Raw genomic sequence first — 25,284 nt, 5'->3', positions numbered from 1 at the left:
GATTGTTCTCATATCTTGGCTGTTATGAATAATGCCTCAGTGCATTTATCTTATGGCTAATGATGTTGAGCATCTCTTCATGTGCCACCTTGGCTTTCCTGGGGATACAGATGACTATGAAAATATTAGGACATCTTCAAAAGAAGTCAAAATGAGAAAAATATGGTGAAAACCAAAATTTAGCCTTTAGGTACCTCATTTCTTCTCAGGTGCCTCATCTCCACAACCCAGGAAGGGCTGTCATAGGCATAGGGTTGTTGCAGTTGTTTTCACGGTGATCAGTTTTGGTTATTATTATTATTTTTTGTTTTGCTTCAGTCCACTGTAAAGTTGTTTTTTAATTACAATTTCTTTTGGCAGTGATACTTTCAAACACTTACAATGGAGCACACTGCTAGGCTGGGTTTAGGCCAACTGGTGTCTGTAATTGATAGGAAATGAATTTCTTCCCAAGGAAGGGAAGGCTTTCTAGCAGACAGAGTCTGCTACACACAATGAAAGACCGTGGGGGATTGTGATCAGAGAAAGGTCTGACAGTATGTGGCATCCTCAGGGACTGCTGGAAACATCCCCCCTGTATTGGCATTGTCTCATTATCTGGAAAGCAAGCGGTCTTTCTACAGCATACATTCAACCGGGCAGCTTTTGTAATTTAAAGTGGATTTAGTTGACAGCTCCTGTAGATTCCTGCCATTATCACAGGATTTATCCATTCTGATATCCTTGGCCCGTAAGACTCCCACTTATGGAAATAGGTAAAGGGCAGATTCATCTGAGCTATAAAACTAACATTGCATTTACATAGTGGTTTTACTTTTAAAGCATCTTGACCATCTTCTATAGTAGTTTCATCCTTTTTAGTGTGTGTGTCGGGGGAGTTACAGACCCTTTTGAGAATCTGGTGGAAGCTCTGGACCCTGTCCCCTAATAAATTCACACACACACACACACACACACACACACACACACACCACATTTTAGCATACCTCATTAGAAGCTTCCTGTGTAGGTAGATATCAGACACAGACCGTGTGTTATTTACTCTGGCCCCCTAAACTCTCAGCTGAAATTCACATCAGAGGTCATGCCTTGACAAACTTGACATGAAAGATGAGAAGAAATGAATGATGGGCCACTGTTCTTCCTGCAGAGGACCAAAGCTGGCATCATCTCGAGAAATCTGGGACTGGGCACAAGTGTCCCTTCATCTGGGCTTCTGCTTGTTTGTGCCTTCACACTTCTTCTGAATCTTGACCCAACAGTCTGGTCTACACTAATGTCTATAGATTCCCTTTGTATGTATAATGGTTTCCCTCAAGTCTTGTCATTGGGGTAGGATATCTGCACAGCTAGAAGGAGGTACATACAGCTTTACTGGGATGGGCATTGGTGTCTTAGCTCTGGCTGCTATAACAAAACACTATGGACTGGGTGACTTAATAGGCAGACATTCATTTCTCGCAGTTTAGAAGGCTGGGAAGTCCAAGATCTAGGTGCCTGCTGATTCAGTTCCTGGTGAGGACCTTCTTTCTGCCTAGGTTGCCACCTTCCTATTGTGTCCTCACAAGGCAGAAGGGGAATGTTCAAGCTCTCTCGTGTCTCCTGTCTCTTCTCATAAAGGCACTAATCCCATTATGGAGGCCCCATCCTCATGACCTCATCCCAACCTAATTACCTCTCAAAGGCCCAATTTTCAAACACCATCACAGTGGGGGTTAGGGCTTCAACATACGAATTTGAGGGGGATGTTATTCAGTCCATAGTAACTGATTTGGTTGTGTTGTGCTTGATAAAATTCTTATAGCAGAATCTCCTCAAAACATGGACATTTCAGGATAGACATAGTACCTACTTTATAATATCAATGATGTATATATAATAAATATGTATATATCTATATTATATATACACATATATATTACATATACACATATATATTACACCAAACATCTGTGTAACAGTGCAAGGATATAAATATTCTCACAGGTTTTATCTCCCTTCACCTCCCTGCAATCCTACAAGATAGGTGTAGTTATTATTAAACCCACTGAGAGAAGATGAAACTTCAGTTCAAGGACATTAAGTAATATAACTTGGTGTCAGAATTGACATTTGAACCCAAGCCCAGCTCTGACTTCCAGTCCAGCTCTTTCTGCTACGCCACATGCCCTCCACATGCAGACATGGCCATGTCAGTGAGAGAAGACAGGATGTTTCTTTCCCTGTGACATCCAGCTTGTGTTTGTTTCTTTCTTTCTGCAAATGTTTACTGAGTATGTACCATGCACCTGTCACTATGCTAGATCCTGGGAATGAGCGTTAAACAAAACATACACAGTCCCTGGGTTTGTGAAGCTGGCTCTCAGTCTCATGGAAGAGACACGCATTCAGAGAAACCTCATAAATGAACATTTAAACATGTGCAACATGTGCAACACATTTAAAAACGTGCAGAGTGCCTTAAAGGAAGAGCATGAGGTGCCCTAGTAAAGTGGAACAGAGGTTGCCTCGTTTCCACTGGGGTAAATGGCTGAGGAGGACTTCTTTGAAAAAGGGCCTTAAAACAAAACCTAAATGATGTGTGAGTGTTCAGCAGATAGAGTGAGGAGAAAGTGTTCCAGGCAGAGTGAATAGCATGCACAGAGGAGGCTTTCAGCTGCAAGTAACAGAAAATTCTGGCTTAAGCATTTAAAACAAGAAAACAAGTCATACCTCACATAATAACAAGTGTGGATCTAGGGGAGCCACAAGACTGCCTAGGTCAGAATGTCACTCCCAGATGGTATCCATCTGGGATGGTACTGCTCTTCACCATCCTTACTACGTTAATCTTTCCTTGCGACCGCCCCCACCCCCCCCCCCCCCAACCAAACAAGATGGCCACCGCAGCATCGGGCATCTTGGACAGACACAGCATTGACTGGTGGAAGAAGAGGTGATGTTTATCCCCACGTTCCTGGAAGAGCTAGAATATCTTCCCCAGAAGCCCCTCAGGCAACTTTCCCTCATGTCTGATTGGCCAGAAATGCCTCCCATGCTAGTTTCTAAAGGAGTCCCTGGCAGAGAAGATGGGATTATCGCTGGTTGGCCAAATGAAGCAGGTGACCTCTGCTGGTGAAGAGGAAAGCAGGAAATGGATTTGCAGTAGGTAAAGAACACGTCTGCCATGGCCCAATAGGTAGGAGAACACCAGGAAGGACAGCAAGGGGGCACCCAGGTGGCTCAGTTGGTTAAATGTATGACTTGGGTTAGGTCATGATCTCACGGTTCATGGGATCGAGCCCTGCACTGGGCGCGGTGCTGACAGCCCAAAGCCTGGAGCCTGCTTCAGATTCTGTGTCTCCCTCTCTCTCTGCCTCTTCCCCGCTCGCCCTTTGTCTGTCTGTCTGTCTGTCTGTCTCTCTCTCTCTCAAAAATAAATAAATGTTAAAAAAATTTTTTTTTTAAGTCCAACATGGTTAGAGTATGATACCAAGACAGGATATCAGAAAGTTATATGCAAGAGCCTGGGGAAGGAGAGACGTGGCAGAAAGTTTAGGTTTAACAAATGTAGTGGGAAGCCAAAGAAGGATTTTGGCCAAAGATATGAACTGATCTGATTTTCACTCAAGTATTATTCCAGCTACTCTGTGAACGGGGGTTAGACAAAGCAGGAGTGGAGGGTGGTGACTGTTGGGAGGCTTTGTCAGGTGAGCAGTGACAGTTGTTTCCACCAGGGAGGCAGTGATGGTGATCGAGTGGCAGGTGTATTTTGGATATGGGGTTAAAGGAGAGAGAAGTTTCAGGTGTAAATCCAAGTTTTTGGCATAAGCATTCATGTAGATGGCTAAGAAAAAAGGATAGAGGGTGGTGAAGGAGCAAGTCTAGGGGGATCAGTGAGATCAAGAATTTCATTTGGGGCATGTTAAATTTGAGATAAACTTTGAGATATTCACGCAATTGTGTATGCACATGTGGAGGTCAGAAGTCTGGGATAGAGATGCTTGGCATATATATCTGGGTATCGTTTGAATGTAGTATATCCAAAGCCTTATAATTACAGTATACAATACAATACTTGTCTGGGTTAAAATATAGTATTAAGTAAAGCAATACTATATTTCTTTATTTCTACTTTAAGTATAAATTGATAAGCTCAAACTTGGTGGTCACCTGGTCACCACTAGTTTTGCTCCAGGGATTAGTCTCCGGTTGATTTATCAGCTGTGTCATATTTCAAAATGGCAGCTAGGGTGCCTGTTTTCCTTGGTGCCTTCCAGAGCTCTGAGAGTCTCAAGCAGAGAATAAATGGAGACTGTGAGCCTCTCTCTTATACCTTCCAAGATGTTCAGATCTTTATGGCTGATAGGCCACATTCTAGATAAAATTTTTCTACATAATATGGCTATGCTTGGAGAACCACTCACTTCAAATTTATCATTATTAGTGCCAACAACTAGCATTTCTTGAGTACTTTCTCTATTCCAGGCACTGTGTTAGGTGCTAAAGATGCCAAGATGACAAAAGCTGTTGCCTCCCATGAGAATATTAACAGTGTATATGGTGGGACAAGAAGGTTCATAAAGTAGATTAAGTGACATGTGGAGGGGCTTGTGTGCAGCTGTAGGAATTCCTGGGCTGAAGCCACCAATGGGGACAGGGGTGTTCGGGAAGGAGGAGGCACCATGCCAGGTATGTCTAGGAGGCTGGATAGGACTAGCATTTCAGAGAGGGGAGAGGGATGCTTGCAGGCACGGGATCAAGGTTGCCTGAGGCACATTCGAGCACTGATGAAAATACTCAGTAAAAGGCCCCTGGCCTTGGTTGGGGTTCCTGGTGCAAGGCTGGCTCCAGGTTGAACTAGGGTTAGCAGTTAGAACTCATGGATCTCAGTCTCAGACTCTTGCTACTTCCTGCTGACCGGCTGGAGGGTTAGGGTGGGTCTGCCGTAGGTGGGGAGGGCCCCTACCCATGTTGGGACTTTTGACCTTCCTACTGCACCCCGACTCCCTGCTTTCATCTTTTGTCGGGAGACCAGTGAGCAAGGCTGTTGAGCGGGTCATGACGCACAGGCAGCGCACAGGGGAAGGCAGCTGTCCCGCGGGGGTCTGTGCTGAACCCCTGTTCTTCATATCACCTGTAATGGAAAAAAGGTTAGCCTCTGCAGTTTTTTGAAGTGCAGCGTTATTTTCATTTGCTAAACCTGTCACACTGAGAAATCAGATCACAGCAAAAGCGGCTGTGACCGGCCATGTACCAAACGTCCCCTCTGCATGCAGACATTCTGTATTTTGTCAGTGCAGATACTTGATGTATTCCTTCTCTTTTGATCTCTGCACTCATTTCTATGTTATCCATCATGTTGGAAGGAGAAATATATTTTCCTATGAGGGATACTCATTTTTAAAAACACATTTAATGGGTCCTTATCAGGAGTCCCTCTAGGGATCTGGACTTAGGAAAAACATCTTTGCCTGCATCACTTAAGCTACTGAGAAGAATGAGGAGAATGTGAGGGACACCCTGGTGGGCATGTCGGTGTCCAGCCTGGAGGTGTGGTCAGCCAAGATCCCGCAAGTTCCAAGGAAATAAATGTGCCCACTGGAGATGAGAATCAGCATTTCATTGACAAGACTGAATTTTGCCATCATGTGCACACTGCCTTTCTTTCTCAAAATTTCAAGGAGATGAGTTAATGATGGCTTGCCTCACTTATGCTCAGGGATACAGCATGCTCTGTACTATGGAGAAACACAGTGGATGTGTGTCAGTCTAAGAATCGAGCAAGGCCTTACGGAGTTTGGGCATGAGAGCGTTTGGGAAGGCCAGAGGGTTAGGGTGGGTCTGCTGCGGGTGGGGAGGGCCCCTACCCTTGTTGTGGCCTTTGACCTCTCTGCCTAGCAGAAACTCCAGGCAAAATACTTACAGTAATCCCCTTACTTTTTGACTGGCCTCCTACATGGTTCAGTCTTTAAAACGAGGTCACATAAATATTTATCGGCCAGCTGGTACTCAGTGTAATTGGCTTTGTAAAGAGTGGTGATAAGAGTGCCTAATCTGTATGGTAGGTCCATTTTTGGAGACAAAGAATGTTCCTTGTCAAGGTAGTCATCATCATTTTAAACCATTGACAGATGCGGCTTTGTGGATACACATGTCCCAGGGAGAGAGCCCCGGAACCCAAGCTCCAGTAGGAGAGAATGTGGTGTAATTACTCAGCCCCAGGGAAGGAGCCAAGCATGGGGCATTATGATGGTGGTTACTACCATTAGTATGAAAAGTGTTAGCACTAATGAGAATAATTAACTGGCATTGCCAGCAGGCAGCAATCATCTTGTTATATTCATAAACTTTGTGGGAGGGGACACATTGCCTTGTTTAGGCTGCCTTGGGCCCGTGGGCTGCCCTTTGGCTTTCGAAGTTCAGGAACTAAATTAATCTGTTTATTCGTCTTGCTCAGACAGTCCCAGTGAATTGGTTCACACTAGCCAGACTCAAAAGAGATTAAAAAAAAAAAAAAAAAAAAAACCTGGAGTGTCAGTTTACTAAATCATGAGATCCGTACCCTGCAGGGTAATTGGATACACATGTCATCAAACTAGCATGTTCTCCCTACAAGAGGAAATGCTCCATGAGAAAGCAGATTAAAAGCAGAAGTTGCCTTTACAAACAAGGAATCAGAGCCTAAAGCTGGATGGCCTTACATGTTTTCCCAAAGCCTAGAGTCCTCTCCAGGGTTCTTCTCTATATCCAAGGGTATTTCTGTCCCTCTGTGACACAGCTGTCCCTGGTGGCTGGTCAGAGTGGCCACAGACTGGCCAGGGCTTACGCCTCCCTCTCCTCCCTCCTGCCCTAAAGATCAGCCTCCAGCCTTGTCTATCTTCTATCATTCAGGCATTATTGTCGGTGTTTGAGCAGGCTTTGGTTGTCATAATTCTCAGGCTTACTGACTTTATTTCACTGACTGCATTTCACTATGGTGCTTTCCAAGGATTTCCAGAAAGGTGCTTCATCTCCCCTCCATAGTCTACACTGAGTGGATTCTGTATGTGGCTAAATGCCTTTTGGTTACCTTTAGTCTCAGACACAAGTACTGCTTGACCATATTCCTGCTTTGCTGTGGGCCTGTGACCCTCTCCCTGCTGCTTCTGGGGAAAGACTTTATTGGTTGTCTGTTGATGGTTGGTTCACTTCTCAACCCTTAGGAAATAGTCAAACAAATATTGTCTGGTTTCAGAAAGTGGGTGGAGGCGTATGCACGGAGGTGATGGAGGAAATTTTACAAGCAGCGCAATGGAGGTCAAGAAATTCTGCACTTTAGTTGGGGGAGGGAGAGCAACTTCCTGCCAGTCATTTCAGGGAAGGTGGAATCCACTAATGTCTTTGTCTCGCAAAGGCCCTGGGGTAGAAAGGACACCTCAGGGAGAAGCTCATAGGGAATGTCTCACCTACATCACCTTTACACTCAATGGCAGGGCTTCAGGCCAGATGGAAAAACATTTCACTTCCTCTGCTCTCTTCTGTTCACGTCAGCATCATCAGTATCCTCTCCTGGAAACTGTCATTTAACGCTTCAGGATATTTCTCCTGGAGAACAGAAGGCAGAGGATTGACATGCATTCACTTAACTAACATTTATTGAGCGGAATATGTGTCAGGTAATACGACGGGGTTGCAGAGATGGATTCGTTACCAACTCGGACTTGGGGGTGCTCACTGTCTGCTGGAGGGGACAGATAGTAAACAGATCAGTTAAAATCCAGTCTTGGTGGCTGTCACCGAAATGAGAGGCAAGAGTTCCCAGGGCAGAGCTGTAAACCCTGTCCTGGCCTTGAGGAAGTCTCCACAAGGTGATGGTGATCTGGCTTTGGACAGACTGTCTTCAAATATTGGCAGGGCCATCATGCAGGGAGATTGATGGTTTATCCTTCAAGACCAATTATCTGAAGATAACGATGTGCTTACTGTGTTGGAGAGATGTACTATTCTGTCTGAAACATAATTTTTGAAATAGAACTTGAAAGATGTGATCCAGCTTTGACCTTCTGATGTCTGAAACTTGATGATGGGGAAAATATAATCTTTGAATTATCAGGATTTTTTCCAAGTTTATTTATTTTGAGAGAGAGAGAGAGAGAGAGAGAGAGAGTGTATAAGTGGGGGAGGGGCAGAGAGAGAGAGGGAGAGAGAGAGAATCCCAAGCAGGCTCTACACTGTCAGCACGGAGCCTGGTGGGGGGCTCAAACTCAGGAACCATGAGATCATGACCTGAGCCAAAACCACGAGTTGGATGTTTAACTGAGTGAGCCACCCAGGCGCCCCTGAATCAGGATTTTTAACTCACCTATCACCAGAGGCAGGAAGGAGGCGGCACACAGCTATAGCGTAAAGCTATAGAAAGTGCATGGGGGGTGTAGGAGCAAGTCATGAGTTTGGACCACTTACTCTGAGCTGGGTTTGTGACCAGGAGGTGCAGATGATGAAAGTGAGAAGGGGACAGTCCCTGATTTCCACGAGCAAGTGAGGAAACGCTCGTGGAGGTGGTAAGGGGACCCACGGAAGGACACGCCAAAGCCCGTGACTCTGCACCGAACACTGCACTATGCGTTGGCGAGACAGCACCCGGGGACCGTCTTCAGCCCTCTAATCCCCTTGCTGTGCTCCGAGGGCTTGCCGGCTAGGCATTCTCAGCAGCGCTTCGTACGCGAGTAAGCAGAGGCCAGGGGACAAGTGGACAGCCCATGGCGTGGCTGTACTGACACTTCCCAGGTGCAGCAGCTGGTCTGCTTTTCACCTGCAGAATCGTAACTGCGTGCCCATCAGAACAGGAGAGAGAAAAGGAAGGAAACAAGCCGAGAGGGAGGAAGCAAGAGCCCTGCAACCAAAAAAAAAAAAAAAAAGTCAAGATGCAAAAGTCGAATTGGAAATCCGCCTGGGTTCAGAATCATCAGTTAGCGCTGGTGTTAATCACCTCCAGACTGGATGTCTGCACCCCTCAGAGCTTCGGGATGAAATTCATTACTCGTGAGAACTAATTTTAGCTGCTGGAAGTTTCGCTGGGTTTTTCCTAACACAACAGTCCTGGCTGTTTGAAGCTCTCCCTGCTCATCTTCCTCCCTGCCTGCCCCCCCTTCCGTGGTCCGCGCGAGCGGAGTGCAAAGTGGCTTTGTCTGGGCTTCCTTTGGCTGTGTTTCACCTGCAGCAGGGGGCTCAGTGCCTCTGTGTCCGTCCCCCAGACAGCCTCAAGGTGCTGTCCGTGTGGCTAACGCAAGAATCAAAAAGTGATACACTTGGAAGCGGCACTGTGGATCACGATCCAACAGCTGTGGATGCTGCATTGTCTGGTCCGTTACAAACTCTTTTACTCCAAATGGAGTATGCTACTCTCTTCTCACGCTTGGAGAAGTGCTGAATCTCCTTCCCCCCGACCCTTCCCGGCGGTTCCCAATCTTCAGCCCCAATTGTATATAAACTGTCCAAGAAATGTGTTTCCTTTCTCCCCTAGATCTTTCCCTGATCTGCTTACACATTCTCAGCTTTCAAGGCCTTATCCAAATCTCCGGGGATGACACGGGACACTCGTCTGTTGCATTTTCATCAACAGTGTTTTGCCGAAGTCAGCCTGCACATGGTTTTAATACGTGAAACCATTCCTGCTTTCTCCAGCCTGATCTCTTCCAAGTTTGTGAGGAGAAAGTTCTGGAGTGTGCATGGTCAAACATATGGTCGCTGAAATCATTGGATTACGTCTCTGTAATGATTCAGGTCTCATTGGTCATTCTGTTTTGTAAATCCGCATGATACGCTGAAACCTGTTTTGTTCACTAAGTGGGCCTTGCAGCTAAGTACAAGAGGTTTATCAGCTTAAAAAGCTTTGCTTTATTTTATGAAAGTTATATTACCCAGAGTAAGATGAATAAAACTCAGATTCCTTAGCACCGGACCCAGACATTCATAAATACACACCAAGTGCCGAGACAAAAAGGCCAACGGGGGCTTACCAGAGTTATTGCATATCAGACAGACCCTGGTTTCCAATGGAGGATACGCAGATTTGATTGGTTTTGTGAATGTTTTCCAGAGACTCTTTGGGCCTGGGTTGACCTTATGTGGCTCACCTAGTTTGCAATAATATACATAGGGGTTTGTTGTTTTCGCCATTTCCATGGCGCCTTGGCCTAACTCCATTAAAATATTCTTCTTCACAAATAATGCCTTTGCGTAAATGTTCTCTGGAAATCTTGAGCTCTTCCTGGAATTGAGGGCTCCCGGGCCAAATGCTTGGAAATAGTGAGATACAAAGAGCAGAGTGAAAACCTGATCTCTGGTACACTCTACCCTTATCTTCACCACACAGGGCACGAAGTTATGACCAGAATTCGATCATGGCTCTTCCTCCTTTTCTGTAGCAAGCTTTATAGTTTAGGTCAGGAGGGATGGGCCTTCGTGGATGATTCTGAGACTTTGCACAAAGTTTAAAGGTATGTCGCTTCATTTTCACGTTGAGGCCACTGGACTGAGTCCCTCGGGCCGCGTCTGCTCCTCTGCCCCCAGCCCTCCTCCCCCCGCCCCATTGTTCTTCCTGGTGGTGAGCAGCGATCCACGTCGGTGCTTCAGCTGAAGGAGCCTGAAAGGGATTACAGAGCATTGGTGGGATGGAAAAGACAAGACGGGATAAAGGAGAGGGAGCCTACATTTAGTGATCACTGTGTGACAGCACTTTCCGGTGGTATACCTGTTACCTTCATGTCTCTGCATCCATCTGTCTATCCATCTTTGTGTGTGTTTGTATATAATGCATATTATTATATAGTATGTGCTATACATGTCATATCTCTCTATAAGGTGGGTGTTATTATTCTCATTTCACAGAAGAAACTGAGCCTCAGAGAGGATATGTCATTTTCCCGAGGTCACTCGACCAGTACTTGTTGGAGCCAAGATTGGATTTTGTGTCCTTTTTTTTTTTTAATGTTTTTTTTTTTTTATTTATTTTTGAGAGAGAGAGACAGACCGAGTGCAAGAAGGGGAGGGACGGAGAGAGAGGGAGACACAGAATCAGAAGCAGGCTCCAGGCTCTGAGCTGTCAGCACAGAGCCCGACACAGGGCCGGAACCCACAAACCACGAGATCATGACCTGAGCTGAAGTCGGACACTTAACCGACTGAGCCACCCAGGTGCCCCTGAAATCTGTGTCTTTGTTTCTCTAAATCCCAGGCTGAGGAAACTACACCATGAAACCTCTCTGAAAACAAAGCGAATGGTGGTTGGCTCTCAGAGGACAATACCAACCTTTCCTTGAAAAGTCACTTCTCCATTCTCCTTCAGAGCCCTTTTATCCAGTTAAACTAAACAGCAAATTCTGGGTTGCTATTTTCTGGTGACAATTCGATTGTCAGTATGGACTGTTGCACCCCAAATGCTTTTTGCATAAAATATTGAAAATAAGTTTTGGCACTTAAGCACATTTCAAGTGCTTAGAAAATTCACTTATGTATGTTATTTGATTTCCCACCTGCTCTGGGTCAGTGAGGGATGCCTGAACTCTTTCCCAGTCCTGCCGGGCTCCATGATGTCTTGACAGAAGGGTTTCTAAACTTTACTTCCTTTCTAGGCTCCATGTGGGAGCAAAGCACTCAACGAGGCTACTGCACATGATCATATTGGAATCCGGTTCAATATAGACTCAGGTTCATTTTTCTCCAATCCCTGTCTCCCATGGACAGGCCATAATAGTCCCAGCTGTTCCCCTCCTTCTGTCTTTCCAGAAAGCAGACTGGGTAGAAGGGTAGGTGTTGATTTTCTGAGTGCAAGGACTCGGAGCTGTTCTTTATCTCTTTGGCAGGTCATATAGCCTTGTTTCTGGCTCTGTTTCATCATGTACAAAAACACAGCACCCTGACTTCAGAGACAGGTTTAGGAAGAGGACGTGTGTGGCATTTCCTCGTCTTTGCCTTGACCTATCCAGCTGCAGGGCTCCTATTAAAGGTTAAGATGACTTGGCTCTGGAATTGGATGAGTAAAGTTAAAATTCTGTTCTGCCCCTTAGGTGTGAGAAAGTTGCCTAATCTCACATGCATTTCCTCACCTGGAAATGGAAGATGAACACGCTTACGTCCTAAGTACACATGGCTCATAAATGAGACAGAACGTGTAAATTGCATAGCCTAGTGTCTGACACACAGTAAATACTCAACACATAGTGGCCATTGATTTTAAGTTTACAGGACACACACAACGAAGTCCCTCTTCTATAGAAGAGTCAGGGCCCTACTTGTCTCACTCACATGTGGCCGGACTCTGAACTCTGAGGAACAGGAACAGGGCTGGTCTTCACGACCATGTGATCAGCGTTTGGCTCAAACATTGGTGCTCCATAAATCTCCGTAGAATTGGACTGAAGTTGCTTTTGTTTCTCTAAACAAGAGCCCTGGGCAGATAGATGCCCGGGCCTGCCACTTGCTGTGGTTGAGACCACCTCTCCCACTGGGGCCCACATTCCCAGGCTCCTAACTGAGGCGCTAGGCCAGGCGATGACTGCTGGACCCCAGAATAAAATTTGATTCTGTGCCAATCCCCCTACTATGTAAAGTCCTTCTCCAGGCATACATTTCAGCTTCTGGTTTGAGGATTCATACTGGGAATAAGCAGGGGGTATAGTCTATGGGTTATGTCCTCTTATGGGCATTTCCTGGTTGGAGGGCAGACAGACCTGGGAGACATTACATGGAGGAAACCTTCAGGGCACAGGATAAATGTGAGCTAAATGGTTGTTGATGATTAGTTGTGCTTATTCCAGTCTGCTTTGAAGATGCTACTGGGCATTAGGAGGTTTCACTGTAAAAATGACTGAAAAATTGTAACACATGAGAAAGTTTAGTTGAATTATTTTCTCCGGAAACTATTCATCCATTTCAGGATGATCAACACTACTTTGTAAGTCAACTGGAGTGTGTGCCGCTGTGCACACAAACATGCACAAGCATTTTTCATGTAAATATTTCCCACTTATCAAAGAATAATCAGCCAACAAATATGTATTGATTGTTACTGAATGCTAATGAAACATACAAAGGAAATACAATATATGACAAAGTCTTCTCTCCTCTAAGAACTCACAGTCAAGGTGGTAAGACACATGCAATAGCCACGAAGAGATCCTTTCGAAATTCTTTGAGAGGACCCAAGAAAGAGACGGGATTGAAGTAGAGTAGGAAGAATGGCGAGTGTTCAGAAAGGGGTTGAGTGCATGGGGTGGTAGTCCCAGAAACATCGGGAGGTGTTTATGGGCTCATTCATCTGGCAGATTTTTGTGGAACACATACTGGGCTGGGTACTGGGATCACAAAAGTGAATGAGGCACTGTCACCTCCCTCAGAGAGCTCAGAGTCTAACAGAGGAGATGGTGGGACACAGATATCAACCCGTACGTGCACCATGATGACTGTATCTTAGAGGCTGGGGAGCTCAGAGGAAGGGTTCTGCCTGGCCAGGGTGGGGGTCAGGAGAGATATCATGGAATAAGGCCATACACACAGAGCTCTGGGAGAAAGGAGGAGCCACAACAGTGCACCCAGGAAGAAGAGCATTCCTGGCGCAGGGAACAGTGTATGACAAGGAATACTTGCAAACCTTCCCATTATCTTTCCTGTCTATTTTTATACATCCTGTTTCTTTTTAAAATTTCCTGTTTATTTGGAAGCTTAGTGTTGAGTGTCTCTTTCCCCCATCCCCCAAATAGAATGTAAACATCATGAGAGTAGGACTCACCGTCTCCTTGTACACTATATCCCCAGGCCTAGGACACGGCCGATGCCCAGTCAGTATTTGGGGACAGTCAGAGGAGGACCTGATGGGTGGTTTTTTTATCCGCTGTCCTCAGTGGGGGGCCCGAGTGGGGTACTCAGGGAAGGCAGCCCTGCCTACTGAGCTGGTCCTTCCCTCCCAGCATCTCTGCTTCTCTCTCCACGTCCACACCGTCAGCCTCCCTCTTGCTAGCCTCTTAGTCTTCATCCCAAACGGAGGTGAGACCCGGGGTACACTGGTGTCGGGCTGCCTCCCGGGCCTGCTCCCCTCCCTTGCACTCTTTGCCACCGTCACGGTCCACACAGCAGCTCCAGGCATCCTGTTGCAGGGCTGGGCATCATGCTGGCCTGCATGGGCCACGGTCCCAGACTCCAGACCCCCCCCAATCCTGTCTCTCAACTCCTTTGGAATCTACCTGACCAAAGTGGAATCAGTGATCTGTGGAATCAGATTCCACCTGATCAGTGGAATCTCCCACTGATCGAACTCCACTGCCCGCGCCCTCCTGCTTTTCCTTTGCCTAAATACCAACTTGTCTTCCTGCCTCAAATCCACCCCACTCCAGCTGCAAAGCCACTTGCCCTTGTGGCTCCTGTGGCTGGGCCTTTTGGAGGGACTTCCCATAGCCTACCTGCCTTAGTGGGGGAGCCCAGCAGCATGGGGTCTGGCCACTGTGCATTCTGCCAGCTTCATCTCCCACTGCCCATGGGCTTCCATTTCACACTGCAGCAGCAGCAAACTGCTCCGAGGCTTTGGAACACACGATTCTTTTCTGTCCCCACGTCTTTATTCCCGGTTAGCCACCCCCACCAGTAGCCGCTGTGTCTCCTGTAAAACTCCTGCTCCTCCTCTGAGATAAAGCGTAGACATCTGCTGTTTCTGCCTCCCCAGAAGAGTTTGGAGACGATGTCCGTGTTCTTATGTATCATCCTATCTCCAGTATCAAACCCAGGACCTGATATGCAGTAGGTCCAAAATCAGTATTTGATGAATACATGAGTGCTCGGTATACGTAAGACGCTAAGTGAGTATGTGTATGTTGGCTGATTAAAACTGACAGTGAATTACGATAACGTCCACATGGAAGTACTTTGTCGAAGTCGCTGCCTGATGATAGCCACCCTGACAGGTTTGAGGTGATATCTCATTGTGGTTTTGATTTGCATTTCCCTGATGATTAGAAATGGTGAGTACCTGTCAGCCATGTGTGTCTCTTCTTTGGAGGAAAAAACAAAAGAAAAAAAACAAAAAACAAGAGAAAGTGTTGGTGGGACTGTGGAGAAAAGGGAACCCTCATGTGCTGTTGGTGGGAATGCAAAATGGCGCAGCCACCGTGGAAAACAGTGGAAAAAAATGGAGGTTCCTCAGAAAGTTAGCAATCCCACTTCTGGGTGTATATCCAAAAGAATTGAAATTAGGATCTCAAAGAGTTATTAGCTCTCTCATGTTCACTGCAGCATAATTCACAGGAGTCAAGACATGGCGACAGTGGAAATGTCCATCAATAGATGACTGGATAAAGAAAATGTAGGGGCGCCTGGGTGGCTCAGTTGGTGAAGCGTCTGACTTCGGCCCAGGTCCTGATCTCACCGTTAATGAGTTCAAGCCCCGCATTGGGCTCTATGCTGACAGCTTGGAGCCTGGAGGCTGCTTCGGATTCTGTGGCTCCCTTGCTCTCTGCCCCTCCCCCACTTGCTCTCTCTCTCTCAAAAATAAATAAACATTAAAAAAATTTTAAAAGCAATGTAGAATATGTAGAAATGGAATATTATTCAGCCTTTTGAAAGATGGGAATTCTGCAATATGCGACAACACAGATAAACCTTTAGGACATTACACGAAGTGAAATGAAGTCAGTCACAGCAAGAGAAATACTGCGTGATTCTACTCACATGAAATGTCTAAAATAGTCAAATTCATAGAATCAAAGAGTGGAATGGTGACTGACAGGGGCTGGAAGGAGGGAGAAATGGGGAAGCAATGGATGTAACGTTTCGGTTACATAAAATGAGTAAACTCGGGAGATCTGTGCGACATCGTGCCTGTAGTCAACAGTACTTGACTCTACACTTACAGCTTGTTAAAAGAGTAGATCTCATGTTAAGTTTTCTTTTAAGCCTCAAGAAGTGACCTTTTTCAAAGTCACTGCCTTATGTTAAACGTGGCTGATCCTTTCTCTTTTTTCAGTAGAAATTGTATATATTTAAGGTATGAAACACGATGATTTACTATACGTAGTGAAATGATTGCTAGTCAAGCTAGTTAACATATATTCTGACATGTTACCATGTTTTCTTGTGATGAGAGTACCTGAGATCTACTCTCTTAACCAATGTCCAGTATTCAGTGCTGTGTTAACTATTGCTTTCACACTGTACCTTAATCTCTAACTTACTTGCCCTACAGATCTGTGATTTTGACCTTTGACCACCATCTCCCCATTTCCCTCACCACTCCCCCCTGACCCCTGGCAGCCACCATTCTGTGCTTCTGCGTATTTGACTTTTTTAGATTCCCTGTATAGGTGGGGTCATGCAGGTTTTTAAAATTTCTGTGCCTGGCTTATTTCACTTAGCATCATGTCCTCCAATTTCATTCATGTTGTTGCAAATGACAGGATCACCTTATTTTTTGGCTTGAAAATATATCATTTTATACATATGCCACAATGTCTTTATCCATTATCTGTCAGTGGGCACTGGGGTCATTTCCATGTCTTGACTCTTGTGAGTAACGCTGCAGTGAACATGAGAACGTATATCACTCTTCAAGGTACTGACTTCATTTCCTTTGGGAATATATCCAGGAGACATGTTGCTAGATAATATGGTTGTCCCATTTTTAATTTTTTGAGGAACCTCCATACTGTTTCCCCCCAATATGTTGAGGTGAATTTTGGAAATAAAATTACACAAAAGGGTAAAGAGGTAGCAACTGATTATTGCATGGGAATCCTTTTAAGCAAGCACCCATTTGCAGAGGGACACAGATACATGGCCAAGGGCAGACAATCAAGAGGACCATATATGTAACATGATTACGCCATTAAACCCACAGGGCCTCTTAGCAGGAGCTCTCAAGCTATTACAGGATTTCGGTTTCCAAGAAAAATTGTGCACTGCCGAATCAGCCATGGTTGGGCATCGCCAATTTTCACATTCGTTTATGCTAAAAGCCTTGTCCTTCATGGAAAATCTTCTCCCCGATGAGCTGTGTCCACGCCCAACAGGGGCATTTTAGGTCAACCAAACCACATTGCATTCTCTCTACAAAGACAGTCCAGGTTGCTCCCAACACCGGGCCTTGCACACTGAGTTCTTCTGGAATGATGCAGAGCATACTGCCTCCTGCAGGGGAAGGTAAAGGAGACAGGAGTCAGGGTAGGTGGGATCTTCGAGGACTCTCTGGGCTGGGGGCGTGGGGGGCTGTCCTACATCTTAGATCCCTATCTCTGTTTCAAAGCCCAACCAGGGGGCTCAACAGCCAACGGTGCAGCCTCTTCTTCCAGAGCACATTTGTTCATCCAAGCATTTACTCGGCATCTGCTATGAGTGGACTCGGGGCTGGCCACTGGGAATCCAAAGACAAGAGTGAGACCTAAGACATGGTCCTACCTTCAGGACAGGTCAGGGCAGTGTGCAGTGTAGGAAGTGTCACTGGGGGTGTTGCCCACTGTCACTGGGGCACAGAGCAGAGCACCTACCCCACCTGGCAGAAAGGGGCTAGGTCTTCCTAGTAATAGCTCCACTGGTCTTCAAGGGTGTACCAGAGGCAAGTGAAGGGGGAGGGTAGCCCAGTTAAAGTACATGCCTTTACCTTGGTCCAGAAATAAAAAGTTCCCAGTGGGGAGCCAACTCTGAACACCTTAGCACACAAGACCCAGAGCATAGGAAAGGGGGTTGGAAAGGTAGGGTCCAATCACTGGGTTCTACTTGCAGATGAAGGGGCAGGTGGGCAAACTAAATGACCTACAGAGAGGATTCAAAGTCAAGGCTGCAGCATACGGTTCAATTCTCAGTTCTCTTCCCTTGAGTGAAAAAGCAAAATATTTAAGAACACAAAGCTGGAATCAGATGGATAGGGCTCGAGTCCTGACTTTGCTGCATATTAGTTTCTTTGCCTTTAAAATGACAATTGTGCAAGGGACTGTGACCCCAGGCTTCTTAGCGACTGAGACGTAAACACCCCTAGATCCAAGGTGGCGAAGGGAGATGGGGAACAGTTTCCAGAATCCGAGGCGGAGTGCCTGGTAGAGTCTGCTCCCTGAGAGGGAGCAGTGGCCCTCAGTCAGCAGGTGTAGCCAGCCTGAGTGTTGGATGAGAGCAACCAGGCCAACACATATCCCATCCCTGACCCCCCCCCCTTCCTTCACCATCTCCCCTGGAGGCCCCATTGGCCACCTCCTATCAGATGTCAGAGTTCACCCCTCGTTCAAGTATCCATACAGGTCAGCCTCCCAGGGCACACAGCAGAGTGGAAAGTGGCTCTAAAGGGTGAACAGAGGTGTTGGGGACCCACACCTCCTGGGGGAGTTGAAGTTTGAATGAGATCATACAGCAAAGCTCTTAGAGGCATTTTTTACCTAAAACAAGTGCTCAGTCAAGACTAAAGTAGAATCTAGCATTACATTTGCATGAAGGTGCCACAGGTAGACAAGACGGCATAGTAAGAAAGACTGAAGATATAAGGGTTCCCCTTGGATGACCGTCCTGAGGCTGGGATGGAGGAAATCGAGGGGCTCATCGATTTCCTCCATCCCAGCCTCAGGACGGTGTGTTGCCTGTAATTGTGTGTTGCCTATAATTGGGCATGACCATCAGTCGTTGGGTTGGTAAGTTTAGATGTCATTCCCATTTTTTTTTCTTTTTTCAGTTTATTTATTTTTTTATTTTGAGAGAGAGAGGGGGAGAGAGAGGGGGCATGAGTGAGCAGGAAAGGGCCAGAAAGAGAGGGAGGGAGAGAGAAAATCCCAAGCAGTCTCTGTGCTGTCAGTGTAGAACCCAATGTGGGGCTCGATCCCAGGAGCCATGAGATCATGACCTGAGCTGAAACCAAGAGTTGGACTCTTAATGGACTGAACCACGCAGGCGCCCCAGATGTTCATTCTGAACCACAGACTTTTAGGTCTAGAACATTGGGAATGGCTTTATTGTCTTTGACTATGCATGGTGAGATAACTTGTACATTATTTAAATGGTATGATATATAAAATAAGAACACAAAGATTCCACTTGCCAGTAGGTCTAGACTGCAGAAGTCAGTGTTTATAGATAAACCACTCAGAGTTGTTTGTTCTCCTATTTGGACCCTCCACACAAACCCACTAATGAAATAGCCTGGCCAGGGAGCTCTGTGAAATTTCTAGATCTGAGGAAGATTCGACAACTTCTATTTGTCCTTCTCTTCCTTTACAATCCTTATTTTAAAATCCTCTTTCTTAATGTTAACTCCATCTCCAAGCTAGATCTGCGTCCTTTCCTTACATCCTCAGTATACCCACATAAGTGGTATTCTATCCCCTGCCCAAAAGAGCTTAAAAACCAGAAGAAATACAAGAAATTGGGATATACATTAACAAAATTGGCATAAGAAGAATAAATCTTTCCTGGAATTTTCTTAAAGGTTTTTTTTTTTCCCTTGGAAAGAAAGCCAAACTGTAAAGTAAAACACACTCAGCTGTTAATAAACAAAAACCTATCATATCTAAAATTCAGTTATTTTCCAAGACGAACTAACATTTTGCTCTGTCTGTTTTTCCTACTATGCACATTTCATTTAGCCCAAATCCTCATTATGGGAAACATTTACATATCCATCTCGCGGCTCCAGCATTTCCTGGGCAGTGAAATATGTGCTCCGTGGTTTCAGAACCCTGGTTCTTACTCATTTTGCCAAAAGCAGCAAATCTTTAAAAATGAAATTTTCCAGGCACTTAGCCCCTAAATCAACCTTGTGGGGATAGATGAGTTTGAAACTTATCGGCCCACAAGATGTCTCACAGCCTTTAAAAATGTCATCAGCCTTCCCCCTGGGTAGCGTGACTGGTGACACCCTGTGTCACAGCCCGAGCAGCTGAAAATGAATGTACCAACCCAGCGTTTTGAACCTTTATTAAGTTTCTTCTTTGCCGACAGCCTAATCCCTCATAGGCCTGTTGATTCCTGTTCATTTGTTCTCATTAAATGGATCTCTATGCTGGAGCCGTGTTTTGAACAAAGTTCAGCTATGTGGGGAGGTTCAGGGCTCGTCTGGGAGCAGAACTCCCACTGCAGCTGTCACCCGCCAGGCTGACGTGGGCCCAGAACCAGCCATGCGGCTCTGTGTCCGGGACTTCTAGAATCCAGCCCTGCCTCCTGCTCTGCCCATCCCTTGCAGCTCCAGACTCTATCTTACCCCTTCCTGGATGTCCAGTCCCGACCAGAGCCTGCCCCTGCCCCATGTGGGTCTCAAGCATGTACTGGGTCCTTCCCTAGGTGTCCTAGCCATGCAAACAAGTTGAAACGGCGGCGGGGGCGGGGGGGCCGCCACATAGAGCCACAGCATCTTAAAGCCAGGAAGAACATTAGGAATTTCTAGTCTGGCCTCCTCATGTTCAAATGAGGAAATCTTGGTCCACAAAATGCATCATGGCCTGGTAATGCACATCAGAGCAGAAAGCAGGACTGCCTGAGAACCCATGGTCTTATGGGATGAATTGTATTTGGAGCATCTAAGAAACATTTTCACTCCTGTTAGGTTGGTCAGCTGACTGTTGGTACCTCCAGAACTGTATGTGGCTTGCACCAACACCCTAATATAATCTCGTAAAGATCAATTTTGAAAGGGTTCGGAGGAAGAGGGGTGATAGCATTATGATTTGTGCCAACTTCTGCTTTTATATTTGTTGTATATTAATGGCCCAAACTGTGACCTTCCAAATACCCAGTTTGGGCATGGTAGGTTGGTAATGTGCATTTTAGGGGAACTTGTGGCAAATTGGTTACCAACCCATCATCTGCTGGGGATAGTATTACAATAAGATGAGAAGCACTTGCACACAGAAGGTTTGAGGGTTGGTTTGGGAGTATACGGGGCTCTGGTTAATAACATGGAAAGGTGGATTTACATGCGTGTTTACTTTAGATCATCACCTCTTTGCCACTTATCAAATCACAGTTTTAGCTCTGTGCCGCCTCTGCCCATAGAATGTGTGATTTCTTTGCTCACATGGTACTTGTAACATACACACAGCAGGTTTTCTCAGTTTGGGTGGAAATGGCTCTTCCTTCCGTGCAGAATGTCCAGCCGCCGCCATGGACGTGCAGCCACTACAGATCCTTACACTGTCTTGTCTTACAGGCTCTGCGGCTACCCTCCCTTTTACGATGAAAATGACTCCAAGCTCTTTGAGCAGATCCTCAAGGCGGAATATGAGTTTGACTCGCCCTATTGGGACGACATCTCTGACTCTGGTAGGTATCTCCACTCCCCATGGGTGGCCCCTGGGACCCTACGTCCAGACCTCCTGACTGTGACAGGCCTGGGGGGTTCGGAGCGGTCCTGAGGCTCCCAAGGACGTTTCCTTAGCTTCGTACTTGGACTTGACCTGCCACGTGGAAGATAGGCTGGGAACGTCTGACCCGAGCCAGATTGAGGGACGGGACTGACTCCTCCACCACTCTTAGCCGTGCCCTGATCTGGGCACTCCAGGACTGAACCAGTATCAGCTAACGTTTATTGAGTGCTTATTGTGCCCATGTGCTAGCTTACTTGGTCCTCAGGACAACCTATCCCATAGGTGTTACTATTATCCCCACTTGACAGGTGAATTAACTGAGGCCCCAGAAGGTGAAATGCCTTGACTGAAACCACACAGCTAGTAAGTGGCAGATCTGGGATTTGAACCCAAGCCCTCATGCCATAGCCCACGTCTCAGCTCCTGTGCCACACTGAAACGTTCCCAGAGCCGTTCACCATTTCCTCCTCAGGGATAAAGATCAAAACCAAGGCTCACGTAAACTGACGAATCTCTCGAGCCTCAGTGTCTTCCTGAGGAGGTCAGGATGATAATAATACTCCTCCCTACCAAAGTGGGTGGTGCAAGGATTAAATGAAATAATAAATAACATCTGAACCGGTGAGCTGTTCAGATATCGCATTTTATTATTTGAGTTATTTCCTCCTAACTGGAAACACCTGCTTTATTCCTCAGCAAAATTGCGTGTTCATCGTGATCGGCTAAGTGGGCCGCGAGGGGGCTCCTTGAGGGCTGTGTATCCGCAGGGCCTGCCCAGGACCTGGTGGCCTTGGTAGACGCCTTGGGGATTTTGTTGAATCAGTGATGTCTGAAACACAGAGAGGACGTCAACAAGGCAGCTCTCTTGGCAGCAGTGAGCTCAGGGAGAGGCATATGATAACAAAGACGTTTGATCTCTGAACCGAAGATGTCACCAGCTGCCAAAGAGAAGGGCTTTGACTTGGGAAGGCTGGGTCCGACGCCTGGCTTGGCTGCCTCCTCGTTCGCACTGTCACCCCTTAAGAGTGCCAAGTCTTGGCTTCCCTTTCCCCCAAACACTGATTCCCGCCTGCCTCCCATGTCCAGGTACCCAAGAGGGTTGGGGGGCATGGGAGGGGCTGGTCTGTTTTTCATGTGCCACACAATGTTCCTGAAGGCCTGGTGGCATCAGATTGTCACTTCACAAGCCACAGACTGATTCCACCCCTTGTGCTTTCTTTTTGAACAGCAAAAGATTTCATTCGGAATCTGATGGAGAAAGATCCAAATAAAAGATACACTTGTGAGCAAGCCGCTCGGCACCCATGGTAAGAAAAATGACCCAGTAGAAGGACCTAATGCCATCTGATGCCTTCCCAGAGTAAAGTCCCTCTTAGCTGCTCTTTTTTTTTTTTTTCAATATCTGAAGTTTATTGTCAGATTGGTTTCCATACAACACCCAGTGCTCATCCCAAAAGGTGCCCTCCTCAATACCCATCACCCACCCTCCCCTCCCTCCCACCCCCCCATCAACCCTCAGTTTGTTCTCAGTTTTTAAGAGTCTCTTATGCTTTGGCTCTCTTCCTCTCTAACCTTTTTTTTTTCCTTCCCCTCCCCCATGGGTTTCTGTTAGTTTCTTAGGACCCACATAAGAGTGAAACCATATGGTATCTGTCTTTCTCTGTATGACTTATTTCACTTAGCGTAACACTCTCCAGTTCCACCCACGTTGCTACAAAGGGCCATATTTCATTCTTTCTCATTGCCACGTAGTACTCCATTGTGTATATAAACCACAATTTCTTTATCCATTCATCAGTTGATAGTCATTTAGGCTCTTTCCATAATTTGTCTATTGTTGAGAACGCTGCTATAAACATTGGGGTACAAGTGCCCCTATGTGTCAGTACTCCTGTATCCCTTGGGTAAATTCCTAGCAGTGCTATTGCTGGGTCATAGGGTAGGTCTATTTTTAATTTTTTGAGGAACCTCCACACTGTTTTCCAGAGTGGCTGCACCAATTTGCATTCCCACCAACAGTGCAAGAGGGTTCCCGTTTCTCCACATCCTCGCCAGCATCTATAGTCTCCTGATTTGTTCATTTTGGCCACTCTGACTGGCGTGAGGTGATATCTGAGTGTGGTTTCGATTTGTATTTCCCTGATGAGGAGCGATGTTGAGCATCTTTTCATGTGCCTGTTGACCATCTGGATGTCTTCTTTAGAGAAGTGTCTATTCATGTTTTCTGCCATTTCTTCATTGGATTATTTGTTTTTCGGGTGTGGAGTTTGGTGAGCTCTTTATAGATTTTGGATACTAGCCCTTTGTCCTAGATGTCATTTGCAAATATCTTTTCCCATTCCATTGGTTGCCTTTTTGTTTTGTTGGTTGTTTCCTTTGCTGTGCAGAAGCTTTTTATCTTCATAAGGTCCCAGTAGTTCATTTTTGCTTTTAATTCACTTGCCTTTGGGGATGTGTCTAGTAAGAAATTGCTACAGCTGAGGTCAGAGAGGCCTTTTCCTGCTTTCTCCTCTAGGGTTTCGATGGTTTCCTATCTCACATTCAGGTCCTTTATCCATTTTGAGTTTATTTTTTGTGAATGGTGTGAGAAAGTGGTCTAGTTTCAATCTTCTGCATGTTGCTGTCCAGTTCTCCCAGCACCATTTGTTAAAGAGACTGTCTTTTTTCCATTGGATAGTCTTTCCTGCTTTGTCAAAGATTAGTTGGCCATACGTTTGTGCGTCTAGTTCTGGGGTTTCTATTCTATTCCATTGGTCTATGTGTCTGTTTTTGTGCCAATACCATGCTATCTTGATGATGACAGCTTTGCAGTAGAGGCTAAAGTCTGGGATTGTGATGCCTCCTGCTTTGGTCTTCTTCAAAATTACTTTGGCTATTCGGGGCCTTTTGTGGTTCCATATGAATTTTAGGATTGCTTGTTCTAGTTTTGAGAAGAATGCTGGTGCAATTTTGATTGGGATTGCATTGAATGTGTAGATAGCTTTGGGTAGTATTGACATTTTGACAATATTTATTCTTCCAATCCATGAGCACCGAATGTTTTTCCATTTCTTTATGTCTTCTTCAATTTCCTTCATAAGCTTTCTAGAGTTTTCAGCATACAGATCCTTTACATCTTTGGTTAGATTTATTCCTAGGTATTTTATGCTTCTTGGTGCAATTGTGAATGGGATCAGTTTCTTTATTTGTCTTTCTGTTGCTTCATTATTAGTGTATAAGAATGCAACTGATTTCTGTACGTTGATTTTTGTATCCTGCGACTTTGCTGAATTCATGTATCAGTTCTGGCAGACTTCTGGTGGAGTCTATCGGATTTTCCATGTATAATATCATGTCCCTCTTAGCTGCTCTTAATTGTGGAATGATTTCATCTCCAACCAGTGGCTTTCACCCTGTCCTCGTGGCAACACTTGAGCTACTCTGTTCCCTCAGGCCACAGTCTTCTGAATGCATGGGGGACAAGCGAAGCGTACAAAAAGTAGCTTTAGGGTTTTCATTTTACATCAAGTATTTTAGGATCATTTTTATTGAAGGTCATTCTTCAAGGAGTCATTCAGATTGGAGTTTGATTCCTTGAGCTTACCGTTCAATAGGGAAGTGAATTGATGTTATTCTTCTCCTCGTAAGATGCTTTTCATCTTCATGTGCCTTCAACCCCAGAGGCATTTATCGCTAGTGCATGGTGTTGTGTATGACTACATTTCTCCACAGTGCCCTTGAAGCCACTTATCAGGTTTGAACCCAGCTTCACGATCCCCTAGGTGTTACTCTGCATTTATACTTTACTTCTCTGAGCCTCCATTTTCTTTACCTTACAATGAGAACAGCGATACCCAGTTTACGGGGCTGATGTAAGAAATAATTGAGATTGTGCCAGTGAAGGGTTTAACACAATGTCTGGCACATAGTAAATGTTTCATTAAGATATTTTCATTAAACTGCCATCTGACAACAAAGACCAGGAATGGCAGAATATATGGTCTGATGAAAACAAACAGACTTC

General features: G+C 45.7%; 1 protein-coding gene across 3 annotated transcripts in view; it reads left to right on the top strand.

Annotated features, from left to right (window-relative positions):
- Positions 1–25,284, top strand: part of CAMK1D (calcium/calmodulin dependent protein kinase ID) — a 440,028-nt gene that overhangs the window by 399,038 nt on the left and 15,706 nt on the right. For all 3 annotated transcript variants that reach the window (XM_040451430.1, XM_040451429.1, XM_040451431.1), the window contains 2 exons: positions 21,125–21,237; positions 22,510–22,588. In XM_040451430.1, coding sequence (XP_040307364.1) covers positions 21,125–21,237; positions 22,510–22,588 — 192 coding nt within the window. The remainder of the gene's footprint in view (positions 1–21,124; positions 21,238–22,509; positions 22,589–25,284) is intronic.

This window comes from Herpailurus yagouaroundi, unplaced genomic scaffold, assembly GCF_014898765.1.
Source record: "Herpailurus yagouaroundi ecotype Mexico unplaced genomic scaffold, PumYag 203, whole genome shotgun sequence".
In the NCBI taxonomy this organism is placed as follows: Eukaryota; Metazoa; Chordata; class Mammalia; order Carnivora; family Felidae; genus Herpailurus; species Herpailurus yagouaroundi.
This window is presented reverse-complemented; position numbering and strand designations above follow the sequence as displayed.